At 65.1% G+C, this 27,720-nt stretch overlaps 2 protein-coding genes across 8 annotated transcripts; one reads left to right on the top strand and one right to left on the bottom strand.

Moving 5' to 3' along the window:
• Positions 1-908: 908 nt before the first annotated feature.
• On the top strand, positions 909-10,943 carry LMAN2L (lectin, mannose binding 2 like). Of its 5 annotated transcripts, none has more exons than XM_040538375.1 (9): positions 909-1,082; positions 2,834-2,952; positions 4,066-4,183; positions 5,003-5,085; positions 6,674-6,706; positions 7,069-7,230; positions 7,307-7,421; positions 8,242-8,339; positions 8,659-8,778. In XM_040538375.1, the coding sequence occupies exons 1-8, from the start codon at positions 917-919 to the stop codon at positions 8,301-8,303; spliced, it is 858 nt and encodes a 285-aa protein (XP_040394309.1). In that variant the 5' UTR covers positions 909-916; the 3' UTR covers positions 8,304-8,339; positions 8,659-8,778. The 5 variants fall into 5 exon arrangements, with proteins under 5 accessions (XP_040394309.1, XP_040394307.1, XP_040394312.1 ...); XM_040538373.1 differs by lacking the exon at positions 8,242-8,339 and adding an exon at positions 9,293-10,943 and having other exon boundaries at positions 913-1,082; XM_040538377.1 differs by lacking the exon at positions 8,242-8,339 and adding an exon at positions 9,293-10,943 and having other exon boundaries at positions 914-1,082; positions 2,872-2,952.
• Positions 10,036-27,302, bottom strand: FER1L5 (fer-1 like family member 5). Of its 3 annotated transcripts, XM_040538372.1 has the most exons (50): positions 26,701-27,302; positions 26,407-26,462; positions 26,236-26,327; positions 25,850-26,159; positions 25,644-25,772; positions 25,507-25,569; positions 25,386-25,436; positions 25,281-25,311; positions 25,080-25,195; positions 24,857-24,977; positions 24,685-24,782; positions 24,548-24,616; positions 24,409-24,452; positions 24,266-24,339; positions 24,096-24,190; positions 23,898-24,011; positions 23,622-23,802; positions 23,423-23,547; positions 23,254-23,345; positions 21,996-22,422; positions 21,156-21,269; positions 20,914-21,077; positions 20,727-20,841; positions 20,541-20,643; positions 20,301-20,464; positions 19,620-19,796; positions 18,995-19,097; positions 18,840-18,917; positions 18,574-18,755; positions 18,336-18,494; positions 18,159-18,257; positions 17,598-17,759; positions 17,334-17,517; positions 16,849-16,874; positions 16,695-16,736; positions 16,511-16,624; positions 15,771-15,902; positions 15,526-15,681; positions 15,361-15,452; positions 14,360-14,530; positions 13,412-13,560; positions 13,199-13,338; positions 12,612-12,700; positions 12,446-12,541; positions 12,220-12,360; positions 12,042-12,142; positions 11,750-11,943; positions 11,549-11,658; positions 11,317-11,464; positions 10,036-11,239 (listed from the first exon to the last, which is right to left on the bottom strand). In XM_040538372.1, the coding sequence occupies exons 1-50, from the start codon at positions 26,990-26,992 to the stop codon at positions 11,168-11,170; spliced, it is 6,357 nt and encodes a 2,118-aa protein (XP_040394306.1). In that variant the 5' UTR covers positions 26,993-27,302; the 3' UTR covers positions 10,036-11,167. The 3 variants fall into 3 exon arrangements, with proteins under 3 accessions (XP_040394306.1, XP_040394305.1, XP_040394304.1); XM_040538371.1 differs by lacking the exons at positions 10,036-11,239; positions 11,317-11,464; positions 11,549-11,658 and having other exon boundaries at positions 11,795-11,943; positions 12,042-12,140; positions 12,219-12,360; positions 21,996-22,151; positions 22,233-22,422; XM_040538370.1 differs by lacking the exons at positions 10,036-11,239; positions 11,317-11,464; positions 11,549-11,658 and having other exon boundaries at positions 11,795-11,943; positions 12,042-12,140; positions 12,219-12,360.
• Positions 27,303-27,720: the final 418 nt, after the last annotated feature.

Here is a 27,720-nt window from a genome sequence, read left to right as displayed (position 1 = left end):
CGGCCGCCGCGCTCGCCGTGACGTCACGCCGCGGCGCCACGCCCCCCCGGCCCGCCCGGGAGGGGGCGGCCGCGCCCCGCCGGTGCCCCGCCCCCTCCCCGCGGAGGGCGGACACGCCCAGCGCGGGGCTTAAAGGGGCGATGCGGGATGGGGCCCACAGGGGGTGGGGTTAGGGTTGGGACGGGAGGGGAGGGGAGGGGAGGGGAGGGGAGGGGAGGGGAGGGGAGGGGAGGGGAGGGGAGGGGATAGGTTGGGATAGGGTAGCACAGGGTAGGATAGGGTAGGGTAGGATGGGATAGGATGGGATTAGGATGGGATGGGATAGGGTAGGATAGGATAGGATATGGGGATATCTCTTATGTGGAGTGGGTCAGTGTGCAGAAGAACGGATGGGGAGCGAAGGTGGGGAGATAAGGTGGGGCGCTGAGGGCAAGGGGGGTCCCTGAGGGCAAGGGAGCCTCTGAGGGCATGGAAGGGGAGGGTATAAGGGCATGGGAGAGGGTCAAAGAGCATGGAGAGGGGGTCTACGGGCATAGAGGGGGGCTGTCAGGACATGGGGGGATGTCTCGGGGGCGGTCTAGGGGCATGGGGGGGGTTTCTAAGGGCATGGAGGAGGGAATCTAAGGACATCGGGGGTTGGGAGCTAAGTGCCAGGAGCGGGGCACTAGGACCCTGGGCGGCCGCCAGGACCTGCGGGGCAGGACTCGGGAAGCCGAGACCTGGAGGGGGGCGCTAGGACCCGCGCGGCCCCGGTCTCTCCCCTCTGTTGGGAGCGGGGCAGGCTCTGCGGGGCGGGCCCCAGGCCCTCCGAGGACTCCATTCCCCAGCATGCCCCGCGCGCTATCCCCGCCCCTCCTTCTGACGGACGGCGCAGTGCAGCCAATCAGCTCGCGGCGTCGGCGGGGCGGGGCGGAAAATGGGCGCGCGGGGCGGGCGGTGGCGGGGGAAGATGGCGGCGGCTGTGGGCCGGTGGCGGGCCGGGCTGTGGCTGCTGGCCGTGGCGCTGCGGCTGGGCGGGCCGCGGGCCGAGCAGACCGAGGAGCACCTGAAGCGGGAGCACTCGCTCTCCAAGCCCTACCAGGGTGAGCGGGGCGGGGGCCCGGTACCGGGGGTCGAGGGTCCGGTACCGGATTTGGGGTACCGGGGTTTTGGGTGCCCGGTACGGGGATGGGGGGCACCCGGTACCGGGTTTTGGGGTACCGGAGGCTTTTGAGAGGCCCGGTATCGGGGGTCTGGGGGCCCGGTACCGGATTTGGGGTGCTGGGATTTGGGGTACTGGGGTTTTGGGTGCCCGGTACGGGGATTGGGGGCATTCGGTACCGGGTTTTGGGGTACCAGGGGTCGGGGGGTGCCCGGTACCGGGGGTCGGGGGGGCCGGTGTGTGGTGTTGGGGTGCCGCTAATTGGGGGTACTGGGGTTTTGGGTGCCTGGTACGAGGATTTGGGGCACTCCGTACCGGGTTTTGGGGTATCGGAGGCTTTTGGGGGGCCCGGTACCGCGGGTCTGGGGGCCCGGGACTGGATTTGGGGCGCCGATATTTGGGGTTCCGGGGTTTTGGGTGCCCCGTATAGGGATTTGGGGCACCGCATACCGGATTTTGGGGTACTGGGGTTTTGGGGGAGCCGGTACCGGTGGTCTGGGGGCCCAGTACCGGATTTGGGGTGCCTGGATCGGGATACCGGGGTTTTGGGTGCCCAGTATAGGGATTTGGGGCACCCCGTACCGGGTTTTGGGGTACTGGGGCTTTGGGGGAGCCGGTACCGGGGCTTTTGGGGGGCCCGGTTCCAGATTTGGGGGGGCTGGTGCTGGGTTTAGGGTGCGGGGCTTTTGGGGTGCTGGGGTTTTTGGGGTGCCCAGTGTGGGGGGGTTGGGATGCTCGGTGCCAGGGGTTTTGGGGTGCTCACTACCGGGATTTGGGTGCCCGTTATGTGGTTTTAGGGGTCCAGGGATTTGGGGTGTTGGGGTTTTGGGGCGCCCAGTACCGGGTTTTGAGGCATGGAGGATTTGGGGTGCCCGGTACTGGGGTTTCGGTGCCCATTATGTGGTTTTCGGGTTCCAGGAATTTGGGGTGCGGGGCTTTTAGAGTGCCCAGTACACGGGTTTGGAGTGTCAAGTACTGGGTTTTGGGTGTGGGGGATTTGGGGCCCCTGGTGCAGGGGATTTGGGGTGCCTGGTACCAGGGTTTTGGGGTCCTGGGGGTTTGGGGATGGTCGGTGGAGGGGTTTTGGGTGCCTGGTACCAAGTTTTGGGGCACTGGGGGTTTTGGGGTACCCAGGCTTTGGGGGAGCCCAGTGCGAGGTTTTGGAATGCTGGGCCCTGGGGTTTTGGGGTGCCTGGTGCAGGGGATTTGGGTGCTCAGTGCTGGGTTTGGGATGCCAGGGATTTGGGGTGACCAGCATAGGGATTTAGGGCATCCAGTACCGGGTTTTGGGTGCCTGGTGCGTGGGTTTTGGGTGCTGGCGATTTTGGGGTGCCTAGCGTGGGGGGGTTGGGGTGCCGGGTTTAGGGTGCAGGGGCTTTGGGGTTCCTAGTACTGGGATTTGGTGCGCCTGGTGCGGGGGGTTGGGTGCCAGAGCTTTGGGGCGTCTGGTGCCAAGTTTGGGGTGTGGGGATTTTGGGGTGCCCAGCGCAGGGATTTGGGGTGTCGGGGTTTTGGGGTACCCAGGCTTTGGGGGTGCCTGGTGCGGGGCTTTGGGGTGCCTGGGCCTTGGGGCCTTGGAACTTTGGGGTGCCTGGGCTTTGGGGCACGAGGGCTTTGGGGTGCCGAGGTTTTGGGGTGCCCGGGCACCAGGATTTGGGGTACCCGGTAGCGACCGCGTCTGTGGGCCAGCAGGCGTGGGCTCGGCCAGCTCGGGGCTGTGGGACCTGCAGGGCAACGCCATGGTGATGACGCAGTACATCCGCCTCACCCCCGACGCGCAGAGCAAGCGGGGCGCCGTCTGGAACCGCGTGGTGAGCCCCGGGGCGGGGGGGGGCACCGGGGTTTTGGGGGGCTGGGGGTACCCGCTGCGGGGTGGGGGAACGGGGTGGGTGAGGGAAGGGGTTCGGAGGGAGAGCTTTAGGGGTTGGGGGGCAGGTGGAAGGGGGTTCGGGCCTGGAAAATGGGGGTGAATTTGGGGGAGTTGGGGGGGGCTGGAAAAAGGGGGTGTGGGGCGGTAGTGGTTGGGGGCTTTTGGGGAGCTGGGGGACGGGTGGGGGTCAAATCAGGGCAACGGGGGAGGTTTGGGGGGCCAGGCCAGCAGGTAGGAGGGCGTTATTGGGGTGCGGGGGAGGTTGGGTTTGAGGGTCTAGGGGAAAGGGAGGGGAAATGGGGGGATTTTGAGGGGGTAGGGAGAGGGGGGCAGTGGGAATGGGGCTGGGGGCCCGGTGAGGGCAGGGGACTGCGGCCGGGGGCAGCAACGCTGAGATTTGCAGCGCGTGGCTCAGGGATTCCTGCGTGGGCTGAGCCCCTTTTGGGGTGACTGCTCTGAGCAGTCTGGGGGGGTCTTGGGCTGCCCCACCCAGAGCCCTTCCTATAAAACGCTGGGGGAGGTTTGGGTTTGGGGTTTTTAGTCCTCTTTTCGGCTCCCACAAAATATCGCTGCCTGTGCGAGGCTCAGCTGCCGCCGGGCTTATCGCGTTCTGCGCCCGTTCCCGCAGGGAGTTCGTTTGCAGCTCGAGCAATAATTGGCTCGGCAGCAATTAGGAAGGCAGAGCTGCTCCCCGGGCTCCTCCTGCTGTCCTTCACCCAGGCGCGAGTTACAGACCCCGCACTTGCCATCACCTCAGAGTGGTGCGAGCCCGGAATTGTTTTCTTGGCTCCTTATAGCCCTGGGCAACAACCGACTCCCTCGGCCTAATGATGTCCCTCGAGGTTAATTAGGACATTAATTATCCTCGCTCCCATCCGAAGCCCGGGGCAGTGCCGTCTGTTGCCCAGGGAAATGGGGAGTGTCCGTGCGCCCGCGGGTTCGGCGGGGCCGCGGGCTGTCGTGGTGGTGGTCGCTGCCTGACCCTCGGGGCTGGGGGGCGTTGGGGGGTCCCCGGGGGCACCCCGATTTCACGCGCTCGTTCCTCCTCCTGCAGCCGTGCTACCTCCGCGACTGGGAGATGCAGGTGCACTTCAAAATCCACGGGCAAGGCAAGAAGAACCTGAACGGCGACGGCTTTGCCATCTGGTACACCAAGGACCGCATGCAGCCAGGTGAACGCAGCGGGGCCGGGGCTGTGCCCGCAGGGGACGGGGACGGTGCGGTGCCACCTCCTCGAGGTGCTGGCTCTCTCTGCGCTCTGCCTCGGGAGCCCTCTGCGGAATTGCAGCGCTGTGGGGCCTGAGGGCTGCTTTCCCTTCATGCTGGCAGGCCCAAAAGGGAGTAACAGACGTGAGAGATGCATGGCGCTGGGGGTGTGTGGGGTCCCTGGGAGGCTGGAGCCTGCTCAGCACCTTTGGGACTTGTTTGCCTCAGTCTCGGGGCGTGCAGGGCGGTGTAAGTGGAAGCACGGGGCTTCAGCTAATAAGGACTGGGCTGGGGAGGAAGCTGAAGGCTGGCCCAGCGCAGGGCAGGGGATTTAGCCTGTCCCTCTGACCTCCCTGCCTGTGGCACCGAGGGTCTGTGCGCTCGATTATCCGCACAAGGCTGCGTGGAGCCCTGGGGTGCCCGGCTCTGGCGCGTGAAGCCCAGTTCTGCGAGGTGACATCGGCCCCTCACGTAGAAACAGGCGAAGCTGGGGGCAGAAGAGCCCCCCCCAGTGATCCCCATCAGCCTTTGGCCTGGGTCTCCCTGCCACCGTGGTGTCAGCAAGCCTTTGCATGCCCTGACCCTTTACACCTCGCTAACTCAGCTTGCAGCCGGTTTCCCCCAGTGATTTGAAGGTAAACTTGACCCTGTGCAAGCTGGAGAGCACCCGCCTCGCTACCTGGTGCAGAGGACGATGCGAAGGAACACGTAAACCAACCCTGCCTGGCGTTGCAATGCCTTCCTCGCCTCGCGCCATCATTCACAGCCCATTTTGTTTCTTTTAGGACCTGTCTTTGGAAGCAAGGATAACTTCCTGGGCCTGGGGGTGTTTGTGGACACCTACCCGAACGAGGAGAAGCAGCAGGAGGTGAGCGAGGGGCGATGGCTGTCACCGTGCTGCTTGCTGGGTGCCTGCCGAGCGTGGCACGGGCAGCGCTGGCTCAGCACCCAGGTTACGGCCTCGCAGCTGGTGCAGCCCTTCACCCTCACGGCGAGGTGTGATGGGTTTGGGCTCCTAACTCAGAGGCCAGCTGGCTACAAGCGGACGCTGCTCAGCTTCCTTTGCACCCTTTCCCTCTCTGTGTAGTTGGCTTCTGCCCAGGGAAGCGGTAACCTCTCAGACAGGTGAGAAGCTGCGGGGTGGTTTTGTTGTCAGCTTCACCCAGGGGAAAAAATCCTGGGGTAGGAGAAAATTCGTGGATCTCATCACCTCCGCGTGGCGAGCTCCTGCGCTTTCTGAAGGCTGCTGGCAAGCAGCAGTTGAGGGGAAGCTGTACTGTGAGCCTGGTCCTTGTAGACCTCGAGTAGAGCAGCGGGCTAGTGGCCAACCCCAGCCTGCCGAGCTGTTTTATGGCAGCCAGACAGCGGGACCTGCTCCGGGGCACGCGGCGTGACTGTGCTGTGTCCCTGAAAGGTGCCCGTCTGAAGACCTTTGGGTTCGTGATGCGTTGTTTGTTTGCCTGGGGTTTATTGGTTTCTGTGGAGAAGAGGGCGCAGAGGCAGTTAGAAGCGGGCTCCACCCGTCCTGATGCTGGAGTCAGTTTTGTCAGCCCGAAAACAAAGCTGGCCCTGCCCTCAATTCCAGCTGCCCCTAGAAAACAGGCATTGTTTTACTGTTTCACCCCAAGACGTTGGCACCAACCACCCCACAGCACCACCGTCATTCTTCACCGCGGTCCCCGAGGGACACGGGGCACCGTTTGGATGCGCCCTGACCTTGGAGCTGCTGAGCAAACGTTGAGTAACCGGCGGCTTCTGTTCAGGCGTTACCAGCAGCCTGCCCTGGCACGGGCGCGGACTTTGTGCCCACAGCAGCGCCTTCCCGTTACCGGCACTGCTCGGGGACTGGCGTGGTGGTGGGTAGGTGAGGCCGTCCTCTTGACGTGCAGGGCTGTGGCCGTGCTTTTCTGGGGTAAAGAGGCACAGCAGCCTTTATTTAAACAAAATAAAATCATTTATGGGATGTGTATGGCTTTACAGCATAGTCAGCAGCTGGAGGGGCTGCCCTCCTGCGACCGAATGAGAAAGGGCAGAGGTGGAGAAGCGCCGATCAGGCGTGGGGGCTGGCAGCTGCTTCATCTCCGTTAAAAGTTAAAGAAGTGTTTTATTACTGAGGGAAGGGGGCGGGTGGCTTGTGGGACCCTTGGGAGCTGTCGGTCGTGGTCAGCGTCAGAGCCTGTGCTCGGGGCACGTGGCTTTGCGCAGGAGAGCGGCTGTGCTGCACGTTGAGGAGGAGAAACGTGGTGCACGAGGGGGCTTCTGCCCACCCGTGCTGCTTCCTAGCCCTGTGCCCCAGGATTTGGGACCTGGCCCCTACAAACCCCCTCTGCTAGGCAGGGAGCGTGCTGAGCTCTGCAGGGAGGAACTTCCCAGGTTGCGAGTTAATCCTAAACTCTGGTCCGTGACCATTTTGCTTCTGTGCTCTTTCTTGCTTTGCGATAACCCTGGACTCGCAGGCTCAGAAGAGGAGGTACAGCCCGGGAAATCAGGTACTTGCTCTTGCCAACCTACTCGTTTCCAAGCTCTTTGGCTTCGCCTCGTTTCCCCGTGAGGGAATTCCCTCATCCGAGCTCCAGAAATCCCCGTGCGACCAGGGAGGCAGGCGTGGGAGCTGCTCTCCATCCCAGCTGCTCAGTAGCCACGGCTGACCCAGAGGAGGGCTGGAGGGTGGCGAGGGATCACGGTCAGCTGCTGAGCCCAGTTTGGGGAGGCACAGATGGGGAGTGAAGGAGTTTGGGGTGTGCAGGGTGGCGCGGCTCTTCACCCCGCAGGTGTGCCGTGACGCTGGCACGGAGTGGGCAGAGCAGCGGCGGGGAGAGCCCCAAATTCACCCCCAGCCTTGCCCCCGCAGCGCGTCTTCCCCTACATCTCTGCCATGGTGAACAACGGCTCGCTCACGTACGACCACGACCGGGACGGGAGGCCCACGGAGCTGGGGGGCTGCACGGCCATGGTGCGCAACCTCAACCACGACACCTTCCTGGTGATCCGCTACGTCAAGAGGAGGCTGACGGTGAGTGAGGATGGCCGGGGCCGAGCGGGCAGCCCCCCCCAGCCCCCTGGTGCTACCGCAGCCTCCTCTCCTTCAGGTGATGATTGACATCGATGGCAAGCACGAGTGGCGGGACTGCATCGACGTGCCAGGCGTGCGCTTGCCCCGCGGGTACTACTTCGGGACCTCCTCTGTCACTGGAGACCTCTCAGGTACCGCCACGGGGCCCCGAGTGGCGTTTCCCAAGCAGCTCTGGCAGGACTTAAGCAGCTTTGGGTGCTGGAGGTGCAGCTGGGTATGTGGCGGGGCTCGTGGATGCGCCCAAAATCTCTCCGTGCTTTAGGCACCCCCAGGCTGTGAGCCTTGGTTCTTCGTCTTGCAGCAATTCCCTAGGAGCCAAATCCCCGGTCTGGGTGTGCTGTGCCCCCGAGCACTTTGCTTGAGCTCCTTCTGCCACCGGGTTAGGCTGACAGTGACACCCAGACGGTGACAGGGACACGGCCAGGCTTCAGCCAGCATCTCAGAGCAAACAGCAGAGAAACATGAGGGTCCGTCTCCAAAATGTGTGCCCTGGGAGGAGTAACGCAGAGCGAGCACTGAAAATCTCCTCCTGTGCTCTCGTGGCTCGACCCGTAGTGGTTGGCGGGGCCTGAGGGCAGTGCTGGAGGTAACTGCACCCCGGGGGTTAAAACACGGGGGTGCTGTGCTGCCTCTCCAGGTGTAGTTCTCGTAGCGCTTTGGATTTCCCAGCCCGAGAGCGATGTTGAGGAAGGGACCGGCCAGGTGTGTCTGGAAGCAGTGGTGCAACAAGGGCTGATGGAAGTTGGGTTTGGCAGGGAGCTGAAGCCCTCTGCTTTGCTTTTTCTCACTTCTTGCAGCGCTGCTTGGGGTGCCGGGAGGCCTGAAGTTACCCCGCTGTGTCTCTTTCAGCAGGTTTTAGCCCGATTTTGAGTTATGCCCCTACAAAAGCGCATTGATGGCCAGTGTCCGGGCCCATTGTTGGCTCCAACAAAAGTTCCTTTTCTTCCTCAGATCTCCGCCTAATGCCCTGGGAGCTCGCAGGCTGGCGTGGAGCACTCGCCTTGTCCCACTAATAACTCTGCAGTCACGAGCAAAGGAAATAGGGTCATGTGAGGCTGGTTCTAACACGCTCTTTTTGGGTGGCTGAATGCTTTGGGGTCAGATGATCTCCCGGTCTGGGCTGTTGTTTCTCGGTTTAAGTAGCTTAAAAGTTCCCCTTGGAAGTGCTGGAAGAGGGCCCCGTGCTGGGCGCAGCTTTCAGCCCAGCGTGGACCCTGCCCCGAGAGGTGAGTTCTCCCCGTGGCAGGGGACAGCCGGCGGCCTGGGGCTGGTGCCCGAGTTGTAACGTGCCACCGGTGGCACTCAGGTCCCCGGCCGGAGCCGTGCCGGTCGGTGGCACCTCAGGACGTGTCTCTGCTCTGCTTGCAGACAACCACGACATCATCTCGCTGAAGCTTTACCAGCTGACGGTGGAGCGGACGCCGGAGGAGGAGAAGCGAGACAGGGAGGTGTACCTGCCCGTGGTGGACAACCTGAAGCTGCCGGGCAGTAAGTAGGAGCAGGGGGAAGAACAGGGGCAGAAGGACCTGCGGGGTCACGGAGCAGAAACCACGGCACCTCACCAGCAAACCAGCCGAGCTCCAGCTGGGATCAGGAGGCCCGTGCCCAGATCTCTCTCACCCACTGTGACACAATCCGGGTCGCAGCCTGCCTTCGTTTGGCACAGGCACGCTTGGAGGAGAAGTGCTGCCCCCCAGAGCATGCCGGGCTAACCGTGGTCACGGCATCACCAAAACGAGGTGTGCTGGTCTGCCGAAACCTCACGGAGGTTTGGGCCCTGGTGGTGTTTGCTTCTGTCCAGAAACGTCCCTCCTCACGTGTCCGCTGGCTGTGTTGCGAGGCTCTCACCCAGAGCCTCGTTCCCAGCCACAGGAGCTCTTCCCACTGGTTTTGTGTCCTTCCGAATGAGCTCCCTGCAGGAAAACCCATGGCCGAAGCGGTGGCAGGACAGGGGCGAGCTGATCGTCCAACTCACAGCCGTTCTTCTTCCTCTGTCTCGCAGTGGAGGCGCCGCTGGAGCCCATGAGCGGCCTGGCTCTCTTCCTAATCGTCTTCTTCTCCCTGGTTGCCATCGTCTTCGCCATCGTTATCGGAGTCATTGTCTACAACAAGTGGCAGGAGCAGAGCCGGAAACACTTCTATTGACTTGGGAGCCTGCCTGGGATGGCCCCTCGCTAGCCACACCCTGGCTCCCATCCCAGGCTGGCCAGAGCGCGATGGACCCGGCCTCGTGGCAGGGCCCCCGGTGTCCCCAAAGCCCCAGCGGGGACGGCCGCCGTTTCTCGTCAGACTCCAGGACCCCCCGGTGCGAGCGGGGACCCCCAGCGCGGCGTGGCTGGGGCCGGGTGCTGCGGGGACGGAGCCGCCGTCCCCTGAGGGTTTGCTGGGAGCAGAAGCCTCGCTCTGGGAGCTGTTCGGGACTGGGCTGTGGGGTTATGGCAGCGCCGAGCCGCCTCTCTGCTGTCCGGGGAATACAGAGGTCACTGCTTCGGCTGTGAAATCCCGGCTGAGAGCAACGCAGCGAGCAGAGCCCAGCCAAGCGCCTGCGTTCCTTGCCAGGCTCTGACGACAGCCCCTCTGCAGCGGTTTCCTTTCTAGGAGGGGTTTGCCGAGCTGCTCATCCCCCCCCCGGCTGCTTTTTAGGCCGTCTTTAGAGACCGGACTGCTTTTCCTTGGCACCTTGAGCTCCCCCCACCACCGCACAACCCCTCTGGGTCCCTTCAGCCTCCCCGGTTTGGTGTTTTCGGGCTGCTGATGGATTTCCCCATCCCAGGCAGCTCGAGCTGGCAGTCTGCCTGGCCGCTGGGGGCTTAATTCCGTGCTCCCCTCTTTTACCACCTGTTTGCTGCTGCTGCCGCCTCCCGGGGCTCGGCCCCTCTCCCCGCTCCAGCATGCCGCTGCCTCCGCATGCCTCCCGCACCGGTGCCGTCCGCATGCCGTGTCGTGGCTTCGCCGGCTTTCCCCGGGGCTCCCCCTCGCTGCGTCCCGACCCCGCCGAGGAGGAGCCGAGCTGCGCGTGCCTCTCGGAGCCGCAGCTCCCGCTGCCCTTCAGGGAGCTGTAGTTTATTCCTACCTCAGCGCCTTCTTGCTGTGTTTCTCTCGCCAGCGGTCGCCAGACGGAACGGCGCGGCCGGTTTTACCTGCAAAGGGACGGGGCGGCCGCCTTCCCCCCGGGGACTGCCTCGAGCTCCTGTGGTCGCTTTCCCAGAGTGAGGGGTGGTGGCAGGGGGTCCCCGGAGGGACCCAAGAGAGGGAAAAATGAGGTCACTTTGTCCCAGGAGCCTCCCAGCAGCTCTGGGCACGTCCAGATGGCGAATCTCTGCAGCACCCTCCTTGCTGGGGCCCTGGGGCAGGGCTGGGAGCCGTGTCCTCTGCACCCTGCTGCTTCCCGGGGTGCTTTCTGACCCGGGCCAGGTCCCAGCCCGCGGGGAGCGGTGGTTTTTTGTGAGCAACCACTGCTTTTTTTGGCAGAAAGCTGCCGCCGGGGTAGGTGGAAGCTTTTTTAGAAGTGCCCAGGCGTTCTTGTGGCCTGAAAGGACTATTTCTGGTGTTTTGCCTCTGTTTTTTTTTTTGCCTGATGACCAGGAGTGAAATGCGTGCGCCTCTTCCCAGAGCTGTTACTGGTGTCTTGGAATAAACGTTGGTGTGTGTGACGTTGGTGTGTGACACGACCCAGCCCCAGCACCCCAGGGCGACATCCTGGCCCCGTGGTGCCTCGCTCCCCAAGATGAAGCCAGCAGAGTCAGGGGATGATGCTCTGCATGTCATCTGGGTCCCATTTTATTGAAGAGGTGACGCTGAGGGGTGGCAGTCCCTCGGCACTCCCTGCACCCAGCATCCTCGTGCCCCGGGGGTGTCCCCGAGCAGGGCTGGCCCGTCAGGGCTTGCTTGCACTGCCGAAGAGATGCCAGCCTTGCAGAGGGTTCACCAGCTTCATGGCCAAATAACCCTGCGGGGGGCAGAGAGGGGGGCTCAGGGGGTGCTCTGGGGCTGGCAGGGGGAGGGATTGGGGGGGACTGCGCTCACCGGTGCGGCGTAGACGAAGGCGAGGATGAGGGCGAGGAGCAGCAGCAGGGCCAGCCCCAGCACGATGCGGCAGCGGTGCCGGTGCCAGAGGCCGTAGCGCAGGCTGCGCAGCGGTGCCTGCAGCCACAGGAACGACCACTCCGGCCGCCTGCAACGACACCCAGCTGGGGGCACCCACTGCCACCCCCCTGCACCCCTTTTTTTTGGGTGGGGGCTCCATATGGGGGCTTACACGGGTGGCTGTAGGGCCGGGTACATGTTGGGCTCCTCTCGCCCTTTCCCTGCCGGCCGCTCTTCTGCCTCCTTGGCCTTCAGCAGCTCCAGGCTCAGCTCCAGCTTACCCTGAAGGGGGGGATGGATTCAGGGGGTGGGGGCCGGGATTTGCGCCCCCCTCTCATCGCCGCCCACCCTTTCCCCACCCCTCCTGCTGTACCGAGAGGCGCCGCTTGCCGCCCTCCTGCACTGTGCAGGGCCACCACCCCTTCACCCGCTTCTGCCGGAAAAGGGAGAGGTGGGGGGGTCCCCGCGCCCCCTGCCAGGGCCAGCAGCTCGGCCGCGGCATCAGGGCGCAGTCCTGGGGGCGCTGGGCTGGCTGCGGCAGCCGGCTGAGCTCCAGCTCCAGGACGCCTGCATGGGGGGGGAAAAGCCAAAACGTGGGTGCCCCCATCACCCGTGGGTGCCCCCCTCCGCCCCAGCAGCCGCTGGGCAGGGAGCTGGGGTCTCACCCAAAAAGTCATCGGCCGTGAACATGTCGTTGTCCCACACTTGGAGGATGAGCTTGGGGGGCAGCTTCTGCACCGTCTCATCCAGGCTCCAAAATGCTCCTAAATAGAGGGAAGGAAGGGTGGGTCGTGCTCGGTGCCCCCCCCAGCCCTGTGCCTGCCCCAGGGGGACCCCGGCACCTTTCGGGGCAGGACGCAGAGCCGCTCGGCCACCAGGTACTCGAAGGGGAAGACAAAGCGCCAGTTGAAGCTGCCGTCCCCTTGCAGCGAGCGGTAGTGCACGTCCGTCCTCTGCCTCTGCTCCTCCAGCCCGTCCAGCCACCTGCCGTGCCCCGGGGGGACGGGATGTGGCTGTCACCCTTGTCCCTGGCCCTGCCGCCGGGCCCCCGGCGGTGGCTGTGGCTCACCCGGTGACGTAGATGTCGCTCATCCTCTGCCCGGCCACGTTGGTGTCCCTCAGGTCCACGTCCCGCGTGTTCCACACCACGCAGCGCAGCTCATACCTGGAGGGGGACGGGGACGTGCCACCTCCCTCCCCCAGGGGACGTCCCTGTCCCCCAGCGGGGTGCTCACCTCTGGGGTTTGCGGGGGGTGATGTCGACAGGGGGGCCAGGGGGCCCAAGGCTGGCAGGGAAGACGTCCACCCACATCTGCACCTTGCCCTGCACCATGGGGCGGGGGGAGGCTGGTACCGGCACCCTTGTCCCTGTGCCGCTGTCCCCCTCCATCCCAGGGTGTCCGCAATGTCCCTGCCACCTGCCCCCAGCATCCCCCCTTGGCCTGGGGTCCCTGTCACCCCAGGGTTCCCCTTATTCCCCCAGCACCCAACCAAGTCACCCCAGTGTCCCCATTGTGTATCCCTTTATGGCTCAGGGTCCCTATCTTACCCTGCTGCTGGTGTCCCTGTCTGTCAGGGGGGTCCCTGTCACCCCAGGGTCCCCGTCGTACTCCCTTCATGCCCTAAAGTCCCCATAACCCTTGGGTCCCTCCCCAGCCATGTCCCCATCACCCCAGGGTCCCCATCACCTCTCTTCAGCATCCCTCCCTGCCCAGGAGCCCCTATCACAGTAGGGTCCTTGTCACCCCGGGGTCCCCACCTTCCCCCCGCCATCCCTCTGTGCCCCAGGATCCCCGTCTCCCCGCTGTCCTGGCATCCCCACCTGCTCCAGCCCGGGCTGGGTGCTGTTGTAGAGCGTCCGCGTCTCGAGGTGCTCGGGGACGAGGCGACAGGCGCGGAGCACGTGCAGGGCCAGGCGCTCCCGGGGCGCCCCAGGGTGCCGGTGCGCGGGGGGGCCGCTCTCTGCAAGGCCGAGCCCTCGCACCACCGGAGGGGCCCCATGATCCCTCCCCAGCACCCCCGGACCCTGACGCACCGAAATGGCTGAGCAGGAAGGTGGAGCACCCGAAGGTGACGGCGGTGCCGTCGGCGCTGAATTCGGGTGCTGGCAGCCCCTGGATGCGGGCAAAGTGCTCCAGAGCCCGGCTGGGGCTGAGCTGGTCCCTCCAGCGCCCAGGGCCGGCGCTGAGGGCACAGTGGAGGGGCTGGGGGCCGTGGTGTCCCCTCCCCAGCTGCCGGTGCCACTTGTTGTGCCCACCCCATAGCCCCGAGCCCGCATGATCCCTTTATGCCCACCCTTGTGCCAGCCCCATCTCCTTGTTCACATCTCCCTGTGCCCACCCAATCCCCCTGTCCACTTCCCCCTTGTGCCGCTGCCAGCTCCCTGTGCCTACTCTGTCCCCCTGCGCCCACCCCATCCCATGTCCTCGTGTCTGTGGGCCTCCCCTGCCCCATCTCCCTGGCCCCAATTCCCCTGTGCCCATCCCTGTGCCAGCCCCATCCTCATCCCCCTGCACCCATCCTCTTGTACCCACCCTGTCCCCTTCTCCATGTGCCCATCCTGGTGCCTACCACATCCCATCTCCTTGTACCCATCCCCATGCCCACTGTCCCCATCTCCTGTCCCCATCCCCATGACCATCCCCATGTACCCCTTCATCCCCATCACCCCGTGCCCACCCTCCTGTGCCCTCCCCATCTCCTTGTCCCTATCCCTTTGTCCCCATCTCCTTGTCCCCATCTCCTCAGCTCCATCCCCTCTGCCCTCCCAGCCTCCTTGTCCCCATCACCTTGTCCCCATCCCCATGTGCCCACCCTGTTGTGCCCTCCCCATCTCCTTGTCCCCATCTCCTTGTCCCCATTCCCCTGTGCCTGCTCCCTCCCCATCTCCCCACACTCAACCCCATGCCCCCACCCGTCCCTATTGCCCCGTCCCCCCCCAGGTCCCGGTGCCCCGGCGCCGTGCCCATCCTGGGGCACCCACATGCGGTACAGGCGGGGCAGCCCGCAGTGGGCACGGAAGCGGGACAGCAGCCGGTTCTCCAGGTCGATGGTGGTGCTGCCGATCTCCTGGTCGGGAGGCAGCAGGTCGTAGTCCAGCAGCGAGACCCGCAGGTCCTTCTCCAGAGGGATGGTGCCCGTCACCTCGAACATCCTGGCAGCACGGTGCCATCAGCCCCGGGGACCAGCACCCCGTGGGCATGGGGACACCCAATGTTATGGGGACACCCAAGGGTATGGGGATACTCAAGGGCATGGGGACTCACTGGCACGAGAATGGGGACCTGCAGGCATGGACCTGCTGGCGTGGGGACTTGGTGGCGTGGGGAACTGGTGGGATGGGGAACTCCTGGCACAGGGACCTGCTAGCACGGGGACTTGGTGACATGATGGCCTGGATTGTATGGGGACCCACCAGCATGGGGAATGGGGACTTCCTGGCATGGGGACCTGCTGGCATGGGAAATGGGGATCTGGTGGCACAAGGGTGTACTGGCATGGGAAGTAGGGTACAAGAATGGGGACCTAAAGGCATGGGGACCTGCTGGCCAAGGGACTTGGTGGCATGGTGACCTGGTGTTATGGAGACCTGTGGGCACTGGGAATGGGGCATCTGGTGGCACGAGGACCTGCTGGTATGGAGGCCCAGTGGCACGAGGACCTGCTGGCATGAGGGATAGGGATGTGGTGGCACAGGAACCCTCCAGCATGAGGAACAGGGACCCAGTGACATAGAGCCCTGCTGGCAGAGGAACTGGGGACAAGGTGGCATGAGGACCTGACAGCTTGGGGACCCAGTGGCACAGGGACCAGGTAGCATGAGGAATGGGGACCTAATAGCTTGGGGACCTGGTGGCACCTGGACCTGGTGGCACGAGGAATGGGGACCCACCAGCACGGACCCTCATGGGACACCTCACCTGGGTGCCAGCCTGGTGCCACCCAGCAGTGGCAGTGCCACCAAGCCACCCGCGCTGGCCCTACCTGCCGAAAACTGGCTCCACGGTGTTGGGCACGTACTGGTCCCGCTGGCCCAGCGTCTTCGCCCCCAGCGAGACGCGGATGTAGGGGTCACACTGGCAGCAGTGGGGGGGACATCAGGGTGACCCAGGGGGACATGGGGTGCGGGGGACACGGGGGTGGCCTTACCAGCCCATTTCGGTCACGAGGGGACAGGTCGAAGGCGCGGACGACGTAGATTCGCACCAGGCACTGCTGGGGCTGGCTGGGGGGCAGCTCCTGGAAGTGGCGTGGTGGGGGGGGCACCCCAGGGTCCTCGGGCAGGGGGTAGAGATGGAAAAGCCCCTGGAGGTGGGGGGGGACAGCCCAGCTGTGCACCCCGAGGTGCCCTGGCCCCGCGTTTGGGGTCCCCAGGGGACACTGTGGGCTCTCACCTTGAACTCGCCCACGGGCACAGGGTCCTCCCCGGCCCCCAGTGGCCCCCCCGGCTGGTAGAGAGGAAAGGTCTGGCAGAAATCCTGCAGCCCCTCGAATTCGGGCACTGCCTCCAGCTCGCAGCTGTAGACCTGGGGGCACGGAGGTGGCTGGTGCGGCTGGCACTGTCCCCATCGCTGTCCTCGTCCTTGTCCCCAGCCCCAGCTCAGCCCCATCCCTGTCTTGGTGCTTCTCTCCATCCAGTCCCCGTCCCCTTCTTTCTTCTTGTCCCCATCCCAAGCCTTGTCCCCATCTCCATCCCACCTTCCTTCCTGTCCCTGTCCTTGTCCTCATCTTGTCTTCATCCCTGTCCCCATCCCCAGCCTTGTCCCCATCCCACTGCCTTCCTCATCACCGTCCCATCTTTGTCTCCATCCTGTCCCTGTCCTCATCTCTTCATCCTTGTCCCCCGCCTAGTCCCTGTCCCCTCCCCATCTTTATTTCTGTCCCCTCCCCATCCTTATTCCTGTCCCTGTCCTTGTCTTGTATTCATTCCTGTCCCCATCCCTGTCCCTGTCCCCATCCCATCCCCTTCTTCATCACTTTTCCTGTTCCTGTCCCCATCCCAATCACTGTTCCTAACGCAACCCCATCTCTGTCCCAATCCCCTTATCCCCATCCTATTCCCATCTCTGTTTTCATCCCCATCTTTGTCCTTGTCCCCTCCCCATCCCTATCCTAGTCCCCTGCCCCAGCCCACCTTCAGGCTGTCCCCGTGTGTCCCCCGGTGGCTCTTTGCTGTGTCCCCCATGGCCGCATAGAATTTGCTCCACCAGTCTCCTTCTTCCTCATCCTCTTCCTCCCTCTCCGCAGCCTGGTGGGGAGCAGGGTGAGGCAGGGAGGGGCAGCCCCGGTGCCCTTGGTGGCCCTCTTCCCGTGCCCACCTTGTCCGTAGCCCCCTTCTCAGCGGTGATCTTGGGCAGCATCTGCAGGGAGCAGAGGGGACACCTGGGGAATGGAGGTGGGGGGCCAGGGACCCTGCTGTGGGGCCAGTGCTGCCAGGACTGGGGCTTAGGGGGGGCAGGGGGGGGGACTCACCTGAGCGATCCTGTCCCAGGCAGCGGCTGTGTGGGGAGAGGGGAAAGAAATCATCCCAGAGAGGGGAAGAGATGGGCAGGGATGGGAAGGGATGAGGAAGGGATGGGATGGGATGGGATGGGATGGGATGGGATGGGATGGGGTGGGATGGGATGGGATGGGGTGGGAAAGGGGTGGGAAGGGATAAGAAGTGATGAGAAGGGATGGGGAAGGAATAAGAAGGGATGGGGAAGGGATGAGAACGGTTGGGAAGGGATGGGGAAAGGATGAGAAGGGATGGGAAGGGTTGGGGAAGGGATAGGAAGAAATGGGGAAGGGAGGTACCCGGTATGGGGAAGGGATGGGAAGGGATGGGGAAGGGAGGGGGAAAGGATGGGGAAGGGATGGGAAGAGAAGTACCAGGGATGGGGAAGGGGCTACCAGGGAGAGGGCAGGCATGGGGCAGGAGGGTGCCGGGGATGCGCAGGGGCAGGGCAGGGCTGTACCAGGGCCAGGGCTTGCTGGGGAGGCACCGGGTCCAGACGGTCGCCCCCCACCGTCAGGCTGGCAGCAGAAGCGCCCCAGGCCCCGCACGCACGCCTGCCCCACCTCGGGCCGGTACCCGAACCCCTGCGTGTCCAGCACCCGCAGCCGGAGGGGGGGCACGTACTCCTCCTCCGCCGGCAGGTGCTGGGGCCAAACCTCGCCGTCACCCCGGGTGCCGCCAGCAGCACCCACAGGTGGGCTGCCCCCCGTCCCCGCACCCTCACCAGCGGCAGCAGGAAGGCGTTGATGGGGAAGTTGGGGTTGGCGGCGAGGTCGGCGATGGGGGGCGTGCGCAGGACCTGGCCCCCGCACTGCACCTCCAGGTGGGGGGCGCGCACGGGCAGGAGGGAGCGGCCGCGCAGCCCCCGCAGCCCCCACGCCAGCACCTGCGGGGGTCCCGCGTGGCTCCTGTCACCCCCTGGCACCCGTTCACCCCCTGCCCTTGCCACTATCCCGTCTCCATCCTTTTCTTCATCCCTGTCCTCGTCCCCAGTCCCTTCTTCATTGCTGCCCCGTCTCCTCTCAGTCTCCATCCCTGACTTTGTCCCCATCCCATTTCCATTTCCATGTCCCATTCCCGTTTCCCCACCCCTGTCCCGATCTTGTCCCAGTCCTGTGCCCATCCCAGTCCCCATCCCATCTCCATCCCAGTCCCCATCCTGTTCTCTTCCCTGTCCCCGTCCCTGCCCTGTCCTCATCCATATCCTTGTCCCCAGCCACCCCCAAACCTCCTCCCACCCCATCTCCCTCCCTGTCCCCATCCCTGTCCCTGTCCCTGGGGTCACCTCGAGTGCCACCAGCCGCAGAAGGGGCCGGATGCCCAGGGGGACGCTGAAGGTGCCGTCCCTCCACGGCGGGGTGCTGAGCTGCGCCAGGGCCCCCTCCTGATGGGGTTGGGGGGCACGAGAACGATGGGGACAGGTTCCGGGTGCCCCCACGCCACCCCCCTGCCCACCCCTCACCTCAGCCTCGTGCAGCAGCTCGAAGGCAGCCAGCAGCTCCCCCGCTGGCCCTCCCGGCCCCTCCAGCGGGTAACGTCGCAGCCGGGGGGGCTGCCGGTGCCCCAGATCCAGCCACACAAGCGGGGTGCACACGCACCTCCCCAGGAAGCTGCCAGCACCCTGCAAAGCAGCACCAGGGCATGGGTGCCCCCCACCCATGAGTGTCCCCCACCCATGGGTGCCTCCCCCCCTGCCGTACCTCTCCTTCTTGGTCAAACACCTCCACCACCACAGCCGGGGGCTCGTCGCGGACCCCCCGGGGGTCCCCGTAAAGCAGCACCCGGTGGAAGAGCAGCGCCTGGTCCCAGCGCAGGTCCAGGGTGCGGGTGAGCACCCGGGTGCTCTGGCTGATGTGCACGAAGGACACGTGGGCGACGGGGTCTGCGGGAGCGGCACCCACCGTCAGCACCCCGGGGTGCCTGCTGGGGGGGTCCGGGGTGCCGGGGAGGGGTGGGGGGGTCCCACCTGCCGTGGCCTTGGTGCCGTGGGGCACCAGCTCCAGCGCCTGGAAGAGGTAGCAGCGCAGCTGGAAGTAGCTGGGCCCTGTGGGAGAGGCAGGGGGTGGCAGGGGGTCCTGTAGCCCCCCCGGGACCCTCCCCTCCCAGCAGCCTGGGGCTCACGCTGGAAGGTGCAGAGGATGAGGGGCATGGGCTGCTGCGGGCGTCCCTGGCCCCTGGTCCCTGCTGCCGGCTGCTCGCCCTCCAGCACCGCCGCCTCCGTGCCCTGTGGGGTTGGGATGTGGGGCAGGGGGTCAGCCTTCCCCTGATGCCCCCATGTCCCCTGTCCCTACATCCCTGGGTCCCGTTGTGACTCCCCCTGCCACCCCCCATGTCCCCCTGTCCCTGCATCCCAATGTCCCTGGGTTCTGCTGTCCCCATATCCTGCTATCCCCGTGTTCCCTTGTCCCTGCATCCCCCATCCCTACATCCCTCTCTCCCTCCATCCCTTCCTCCCTTTGTCCATCCCTCTGCCCTGCATCCCTGTCCCTCCATTTCACCATCCCTGTGTCCCTCTGTCCCTCCCTTTATCCCTGTCCCTCCATCCCTGTGTCCATCCCTCTGTCCTTGCATCCATCCATCCCTCTGTCCCTCCCTCCCTCCATCACCCCATCCCTTTCCCCCTCTGTCCCCCCATCCCACCACGCCCTGCCGCCCCCCACCCTCACAGCCCCCTCCCCAGCACCCCGTCCCCGTTGCCCCCTCCCCAGCTCCCCCTTCCCACGGTGGCGGCCGGGTGCTGCGGTACCGGGGAGCCCTCGAGGAGGAAGAGGGGGGCCACGGATGAGGACTGCGATGGCACCATGCGCCGGTGCCAGCAGCGCCGCCGGCACAGGTCCCCAGCGCGGGGCCGCAGGTGGAAGCGGCAGCCCCAGAGGGTCGCGTACTCCCACGCCTCGTCCGCCGCCGGCGCTTCGGGGCTGTGCTGCGGGGACACGTGGCACGCAGGGGACGGTGGCACGGGGCGCAGATGGGGATGCTCAAGGCAGGGCACTGGTGGCCATATGCTTGTCTCTGCCACCTCATCCCTGCCACCTTGTTCTTGTCACCCCCCATCCTGTCACCTCCCTTCCCTGCCACCCTGTCCCTGCCCCCCCTTCACGTCATCCCCATCCCGTCACCCCCATCCCTGCCATCCCCATCCCCTCCACCCCATCCTCAGCACCCCCAATCCTGCCACCCCATTCCTGCCACCCTCCTACCTGCCACCCTGTCCCGGCCACCCAATCCTTATCACCCCCATCCCATCACCCCCTTCCTTGCCACCTTGTCCCTGCCACCCCCAACCTTGCCACCCCATCCCTGTGAACCCATCCCGGTGACCCCATCCCTGCCACCCCCATCCCTGCCATCCCATCCCTGCCATCCCACTCCTTCTACCCCCACCCTGTCACCCCCGTCCCTGTCACCCTGTCCCCGCTGCCCCAACCAGCTGGAGGAAGGTGGCCACGTCCTGCTCCTGTCCCTGGGCGCTGGGCTCCCTGCGGCGGGTGCGCAGCCACCGCCGTCGCCGGTGCGTGTGGTACGTCTTCTCGGCGGAGTGCCATGCCAGTGGGGGGCTGCCAGGTGCTGCGCTCACCCCGTACTCCCAGCCTGTGCCACCCAGGTGTCCTTGTCACCTCTGCCACCACCACCCTCCCCATGGTACCCGCTGGGGACGCCCGCTCACCGGCCTCATCCACAGCCCCCGCCACGTCCACCCGCCAGCCGTCGGTGATGTGCCAGCCTTGGGGACAAGCCACCTCATCCTTGGGGGGCACCGCTGCACCAGCCTGCGTCAGGTGGGAGCTGAGCCCTGGTGTGCTGGTGTCACTCCAGTGACATCCCTGGTGTCCCTGTGTCACCCCTCACTCACGGCATCAGTGTTGGCCATGGCGGCAGGTCCCCAGTCCCCGCCGGGCTGCCGGCTCTCATTCTCGTAGACCTCCTCCAGCACCTTGCCCAGGTTGGCCTCGGTGTCCAGCAGCAGCCTGGGGACAGGGACAAGCCGGTGTCACCTCCCCATCCCCTCCAGCTCAGCGCAGGGTCCCCAGGGTGCTCACCGCCGCGGTGGCTCCACAGCCCAGGGTCCGTCCCAGCGCCAGCCCTTGGGGGGCCGGATCCGGTGGCGGGGCAGCCCTGCTTTGCCAGTGATGTCGGAGAAGCTGGGGCGCCCCGGCAGCCCCCTCCCGCTCCACTTGCCCAGGAGCTTCGTTTGGTTTTCGTACTGCAGCAAGACCAGGGTGGGGGGCTCAGGGGGACCTCGGGGATGTCCCCATGTCACCGTGTCCCTCCCAGTGCTCACCGTCTCGGCATAGATGCGCAGGGTGCCCTCCAGGCACCGCGGCAGGTCCCGGCTCTCAGCCACGTGCCCCAGCCACAGCCGGACACGGAGCTGGGCATGGATGTGGCCCGAGGCCTGGGGGACATGGGGGACATGGGGGACATGGGACTTACGGGAGATGTGGGGGGACATGGGGGATATGGGAGACAGGGGGGAGGATGTGGGGGGTGTGGGGGACATGGGAGACATGAGGGGACATGGGGGAAGTGGGGAGACATGGGGGAACACGGGGGATCTCTGGGACATGGGAGATGTGGTGGGGACATGGGAGATGTGGATGGACATGGGGGACAGAGGGGATATGGGGAAGTGGGGGGATATGGGGGACACAGGAGATGTGGGGGGACATGGGGGATGTCGGGGACATGGGAGATGTGGGGGGGGACATGGGAAAAGTGGACGGACATGGGGGACATGGGGAGATACAGACAAGGCACAAATGGAACAGAGAGGGGACGTGGAGGAGACATGGCGGGGGCAGGAGGAGCATGGAGGGGATGTGGAGGGGACACAGAGGGGACACAAAGGCAGCATGGAGAGGACATTGAGGTGACATGGTTGGGGCATGGCGGGGAGATGGAGTGGAACTGGAGGGGATGTGGAGGGGATGTGGATGGGACATAGATGGGACATGGAGGGGAAGTGAAAGTGACAGGGAGGTGACATTGATGGGACACTGAGGGGACATGGAGGGGATGTGGAAGTGACATGGAGGTGACACTGGTGGGACACAGAGGGGACACACAAAGGGGACACCGAGGGGACACGGCGGGGACGTGGGACACCCACGCTGCCCCCTACCCCCAAGAAGAGGGTCTGGGTCCGGCCGCAGAGCCTCCCGCAGGCAGCACGGCCGCGGGGTGAGAACACCAGGCAGTGCGTGGGGATGCGGGCGCAGGCCACCCGCCGTGGCCCGCTCAGCAGCCACAGCAGCACGTCAGGGACACCGGCCTGCGGCTGGGGACGGGACGGGGCTGAGGGCAAAGCCCCAGGGCCAGGCACCGGAGAGGGGCCTCGAATTTGGGGCCTTCCCCTCACCTCGGCCGCCAGCGCGGCCACGCGGCCTAGCCAGGCCTCGGCCTCCGGTAGCAGCGCGGCCCAGCCACCGCGCGGGGGGCCGGCGATCGCCGCCGCGGCCATGAGGCGCAGCAGGTGCAGGCGGGCGGCACGCAGCTCCGTGTCCAGCGGCGTTTTGGGGAGCTGCGCCTCCAGCACTGGCAGTGCCACTCTGCCAGATTGGGGACACCGGGATGGGGACAGCGGGGGGCATGCCGGGGATGCTTGCCCACAGAACTGCCCCATTTTGCACCAAAATGCCACGTTTCCAGCCCAGAAGTGTGCTGTTTTCCCACATAAATGCCACTTTTCTGCCCCTGAGATGTTTTGTTTCCTCCTAAAATGTTCAATTTACACCACAAAAGTGCCCCATTTTCCCTCAGATATGCCCCATTTCCCCCAGATATGCCCCATTTCCTCCCCCCCACATATCCCATTTTCCACTAGAAATGTACTATGTCCCCCTAAAATGTCCTATTTCTACCCCAGAAGTGCCCCATATTCTCCCAGAAATACCCCTTCTACTTGCAGATATGCCCCGTTTTCCCCCTATGTCTCATTTCTACCCCAGAACTTCCCCATTTTCCCCCAGATATGCTCCATTTCCCCCTAAAATGCCCCGTTTCTCCCCAGAATTTTCCTGTTCCCCCTCAAATATCTAATTTTCACCCCAAAATGCCCCATTCACCCATAGATATGCCCCATTTTCCCCCATAAGTCCCATTTCCACCCCAGAAATTCCCCATATTCCACCCAGTGCCCCATTTCCCCCAAAAATACCCATTTTGTCCCCCAAACATCCAATTTTTATCCCCAAATGACCCACTTTTTTCCCTCCAATGCCCCATTTCCCCCAAAAAATGCCCCAGTGCAGCTCAGCGGGTGCTGGGTTCCCCTCCATGTCCCACCACCAGCACCCTGGGGGCTGCTGGGGGGCTGCCGGTGGGGATGTCTCAGGGGTGCTGCACCCTGGGGGACCCATGGGCCACCCATGGGTGCTCACCTGCAGTCCCGTGCCAGCTCCCGGAGCAGCCTCCTCCCGGCGTCCCCGCAGGTGGCCGTCCCCGCATCCCGCAGCGCGGCCACGTTTCCCTCCTGTGGAGCTCACCGCTGCCCAAAAGCCGCCTGCGCTAGGTGCTCGCCCCCCGCCTCCCCCACCCATGGGTGCTCACCAGCCTCTGGGCCATGTTCTGCAGCAGGTTCGTGGCGTCCCAGCGGAGGCCGGCGTCCTCCCAAATGGAGGTGACGGCCACCACCGGCTTGGCGTCGTACCAGGGCAGGTAGTGGTAGCGATTGCCTGTGTCCGCAGTGGGATCAGCATCCTTGTGGTGACCCGGGGCGGGGGGGGACAGGGGTGTCCCCTGCGCTCACCATCAAAGAGGGGGTGGCCGTGCGGGGTGGCAGAGGCAGCGGGGTAGCACGTGGGGTCACCGGTGTCCCCGTAGTTGCCGATGCTGAGCTCGAAGCGCAGCAGCTCGGGTGCGGGTGCCAGCATGGTGGCCGAGTAAAACACCCCGCACAGCCCGAAGCGGCGGCGCCGGGGCAGGAGGCGCTGGGGATAAAAAAGCCAAAACCCCTCAAATAAATACTGCTCCCCCCCTATTAAAAAGCAAAAGCCCCATCAGTGGCATGGCACCGTGTCCCCACCTGCACGCGGGCGATGTCCTCGGGGGCGATGGTGTCCTGCTGGCGCCCATCCGGGCTCCCGGTGTGGGTGCTGAGCTCCAGTAGCACCCGGCCCCGGTACGCAACCCTGGTGTCCTGCAAAATAAAGGGGGGGGAGCAGCTGGGGGCTGGTGTCCCCCCCCAGCATGGGTGCTACTCCCCCCCCCCCGCTGCACTCACGCTGGGGGTGCTGGGTCTCTTGGCAGGATCCGGCCGAGGGCCGTAGAACGGGAGGAAGCTGGGTCCAAAGCAGGGTAAGAAGCCAGAGACCCCCCCTGGGAGCAAAAAAGGGGGTTCAGTTGGGGGGAAGAAGGTGCTTGGGACCCCCCCCGAGGTTGGACCCCGCTCACCTTGAAGCTCGGCACCAGCAGAGGAGATTTGGGAGAGGTGCAAGGTGGCGGTGCCCAGGACCTTGGCGCGGGACCTACAGGTGGCAGCAATGGGTGGGGGGTGATGCCGGGGGCCCCCCCAAATTGGGGAGCACCCCACTTACCCACTGATGATGGCCAGCTCGATGGCATCACAGACAGGGGGCAGCTGCCGGACAGAAAAATATTGGGGGGAAAGGACAGCGTTAATTAATAAGGGTTTTAATGGGGGTCCCCACCTGGGGGGTGCGGGGGGCACCTCACCCGCAGCGGGAAGAAGAGCACCTCGTTCCATGCAGGGTTGGCATCGGGGGGCATCACCCGGGTGCAGAGCTGGGGGGGGGACACAGAAATCATCCCCCGCCCACCGCCAGCACCCGTGGGTGCTCCCCACCACCCACCGTCCTGCCGGCGAAGCTGGCTTGCACCGCCGCCGCCACGAAGCCCCGCTTGCCGCCGGCCGGTAGCACTGCCGGGAGGTACGGCCGGGTCGGTTCCTCTGCACCGGGGAGGGGGGACAAGTGGGTACAGGGACACCCGGTGACACCCGTGTCCCCCGTCCCCGTGGCGCACCCTGGGGCAGGTCCTCGGCACGGTAGACGCGGAGCTGGAGCGTGGCCACGCACGGGGTGAGCGGCGAAGGCTGCAGGAGGTTGGCCTCCACCTCCTCGCTCCCCGCCGGTTCCTCCGGCTCCTGGCATGGGGGGCAAAAATAACCCAAAATCAAAAATAATAATTAAAAAAAAATCACAGGTGCACACTAGGGGGGTTTCAGGGTGCTGGGCACGGTGCTCACCGCCACAGGCTCGCCAGCGCGGAGGACAGCCAGGCTGACGCGGAGGTAGCCGCAGGACCCGGCCTCGGGGCGCCGGGGGTGCTGCAGGCTCAGCCACTTCCAGCTCAGCCTGCGACCTGCCGCGGGGACACCCGTGTCACCTCCCTGGGGCGTGGTGACACCCCAAGGGGGCACCCACCGCCCCACGGGGGGCTCACCTACCGGGTGCGTTGTAGATGGTGCTGACGTCCAGCTGCGGGGAAGCAAAAAGGGAGGAAAATGGCTAAAATGGGGTTTTTCACCCCGTTTCCCTGCTGCCAGCCTCACCTTGAAGGCGCCGATGGTGGCCTCAGCGCGGATGGCCCGGGAGTTGAGAACCTGTGGGGTTGGGGACAATGTCAGCGGACACCCAGTTGTCACCGTCCCCACAGGTGCCACCGGCTCCGACCTGGACGTGGATGGGCACTGCTGCCAGCTGGACAGGCGTTAGGTGGAAATGCTGGGAAAACACCTAGAATTGGGCAAAACTGTGAGCGTGGTGGTGGGCGGGGGGGACACCGGTGGGTCCCCATCCCCTGGGGCCACCTCGTTGTAGTAGGGGTTGTTCCCCACACGGATCCTGGTCCTGAAGCGGTGCTCGCCGATGAGGACCGTCACCACCGGCTTGATGTCATTCCCCTGCAGCTGGTGGCCCTCGATCACCCTCACCCGCACCTATGGGACACGTGGGGACACGGTGGCCACTGTTTGGGACACCGCCCTGGGTGCCACCGCACCCTTGGGTGCCCTACCTGGAAATCCTCCTTCCTCCCTGTCGCGGGCTTAACGTTGTGGCGTGGTGGCCCCGGTGGCACCCCGATGGCTGTCCCCACAACCGGGGAGAGGCATGGGGGTGACAGGCAGGGTGCCACCCATCCCTGCTGGTGTGGCACGGTGTCCCCTGCTGCCACCTGGCTGGGGGGGACGTAGGAGCAGCGGACAGTGACAGTGGCCCCCGTGGGACGTCCCCGAGGGTCCAGCAGCGGGAGGTGGCTGAGGGCAAGCGGCAGCCCGGGCTCCTCCGCCAGCCGGCCCAGTGGCACCATGGTGGCACCCAGATCCCTGGGGGGACAGGGACGGTGAGCACAGCCAGCCTGGGAACAGCACCCTGCAGTGCCCACCCATGGGTGCCACTCACCCCTGGGGTGCTGGCTGGCCCCAGTGCCGGAGGCGCAGGGCCAGGCTGGCTGAGGGACGCAGGGGACGGGTGCCCAGCGGCCACACCAGTGTCTGCGGAGCAGGTGACAGCGGTCAGCAGGGTGGCATGAGTGTCCCCATGCCACTGCTGGCTGTCCCCGTGCCACGTCACCTCATTCCAGGTGGGGTTGCGCTCTGCCGGCACAACCCGGGTGCTCCTGGGGACACCTGGGGTGGGGGGACAGGAGGGACAGTGGCAGCAGCCTGCATTGGGGATGTTGAGGTGGCACTGTCCCTGTCCCCGCACGCTGTCCCCACGTGTGGCTGGCACTGTCCCATCACATGAGGATGCTCGATGCCATCCCGTCCCGTGATGATGACCGATGCCACCCCATCCCACGAGGACGGCCAATGCCAACCCATCTCATGGGGACGGCCACCGCGGTGTCCCCCTGCCCCCCGGTACCTCTGAAGCGGGCGGACACGTGCACGCCGGGCCCGGCGCCCGTGGCTGCTGGGATGTGGGCACTGGCCATCAGCAGCCGCAGCATGGCTGTGTCCCTGTGCTGTGTCCCTGTGTTGTGTCCCCGTGCCACCGAGTGACTGTCACCACGGTGCTGCCACCGGTCTGTGTTCTGGAACGACACCACATGCGCTGCGGTGGGGACAGGCAGGGACACTGCTGCTGTCAGCGGGTGTCCCCGTGTCACCAGGTACCTCTGCCGCCGTGCACTCATGTCACCCTGTGCCATGTCCATGCGTGGCCATGTCACTGTGCTGTGTCACTTTCTGCGCGTCCCTGTGTCCCTGCATCACGGCGTAACCCATCTGTGCATACCTGTGTCACTGCGTCCCCATGTCCCTGTGTCCCCATGTCTTAGTGTCCCACGTCACTGAGTCCATGTGCCCCATGTCACCGCATCCCCATGTCTGTGTCCCCATGTCCCTATGTGCGTGTGCCCCTTGTCACTACATGCCTGTGCCTGTTCCTGTGTCCTCATGCTCACGTGCCCCCATGTCCCCATGTCTGTGTGTCCTTGTGTCCCCACATCCATGTGCCCCAAGTCACCGTGTCCTTGTGTCCTCACTTCCACGTGCCCCATGTCCCCATGTCCCCATATCCTTGAGTCCGCACATACATGTGCCCCAAGTCACTGTGTCCCCATGTCCCCATGTCACTGTGTCCCCACATCTATGTGCTCCATGTCCCCGTGTCCCCACACCCATGAGCCCCATGTCCCCACCTCCCCATACCCCTGTGTCCCCACATCCATGTGTCCCCGTGTCCCTGTGTCCCCATGTCCCCATGTCCTAGCGTTCCCACATCCGTGTGCTCGATGCCACCTCACCCCCATGTCCCCATGTCCCCATCCCCTTGTGTCCCCACACCCCCATATCCTTGTGCTCCCACATCCATATGCCCCAAGCCACCTCATCCCCACGTCCCCGCACCCTTGTATCCCCACATCCACGCCCCATGTCCCCA

The sequence above is a fragment of the Cygnus olor genome, chromosome 27 (genome assembly GCF_009769625.2).
Source record: "Cygnus olor isolate bCygOlo1 chromosome 27, bCygOlo1.pri.v2, whole genome shotgun sequence".
In the NCBI taxonomy this organism is placed as follows: domain Eukaryota; kingdom Metazoa; phylum Chordata; class Aves; order Anseriformes; family Anatidae; genus Cygnus; species Cygnus olor.
This window is presented reverse-complemented; position numbering and strand designations above follow the sequence as displayed.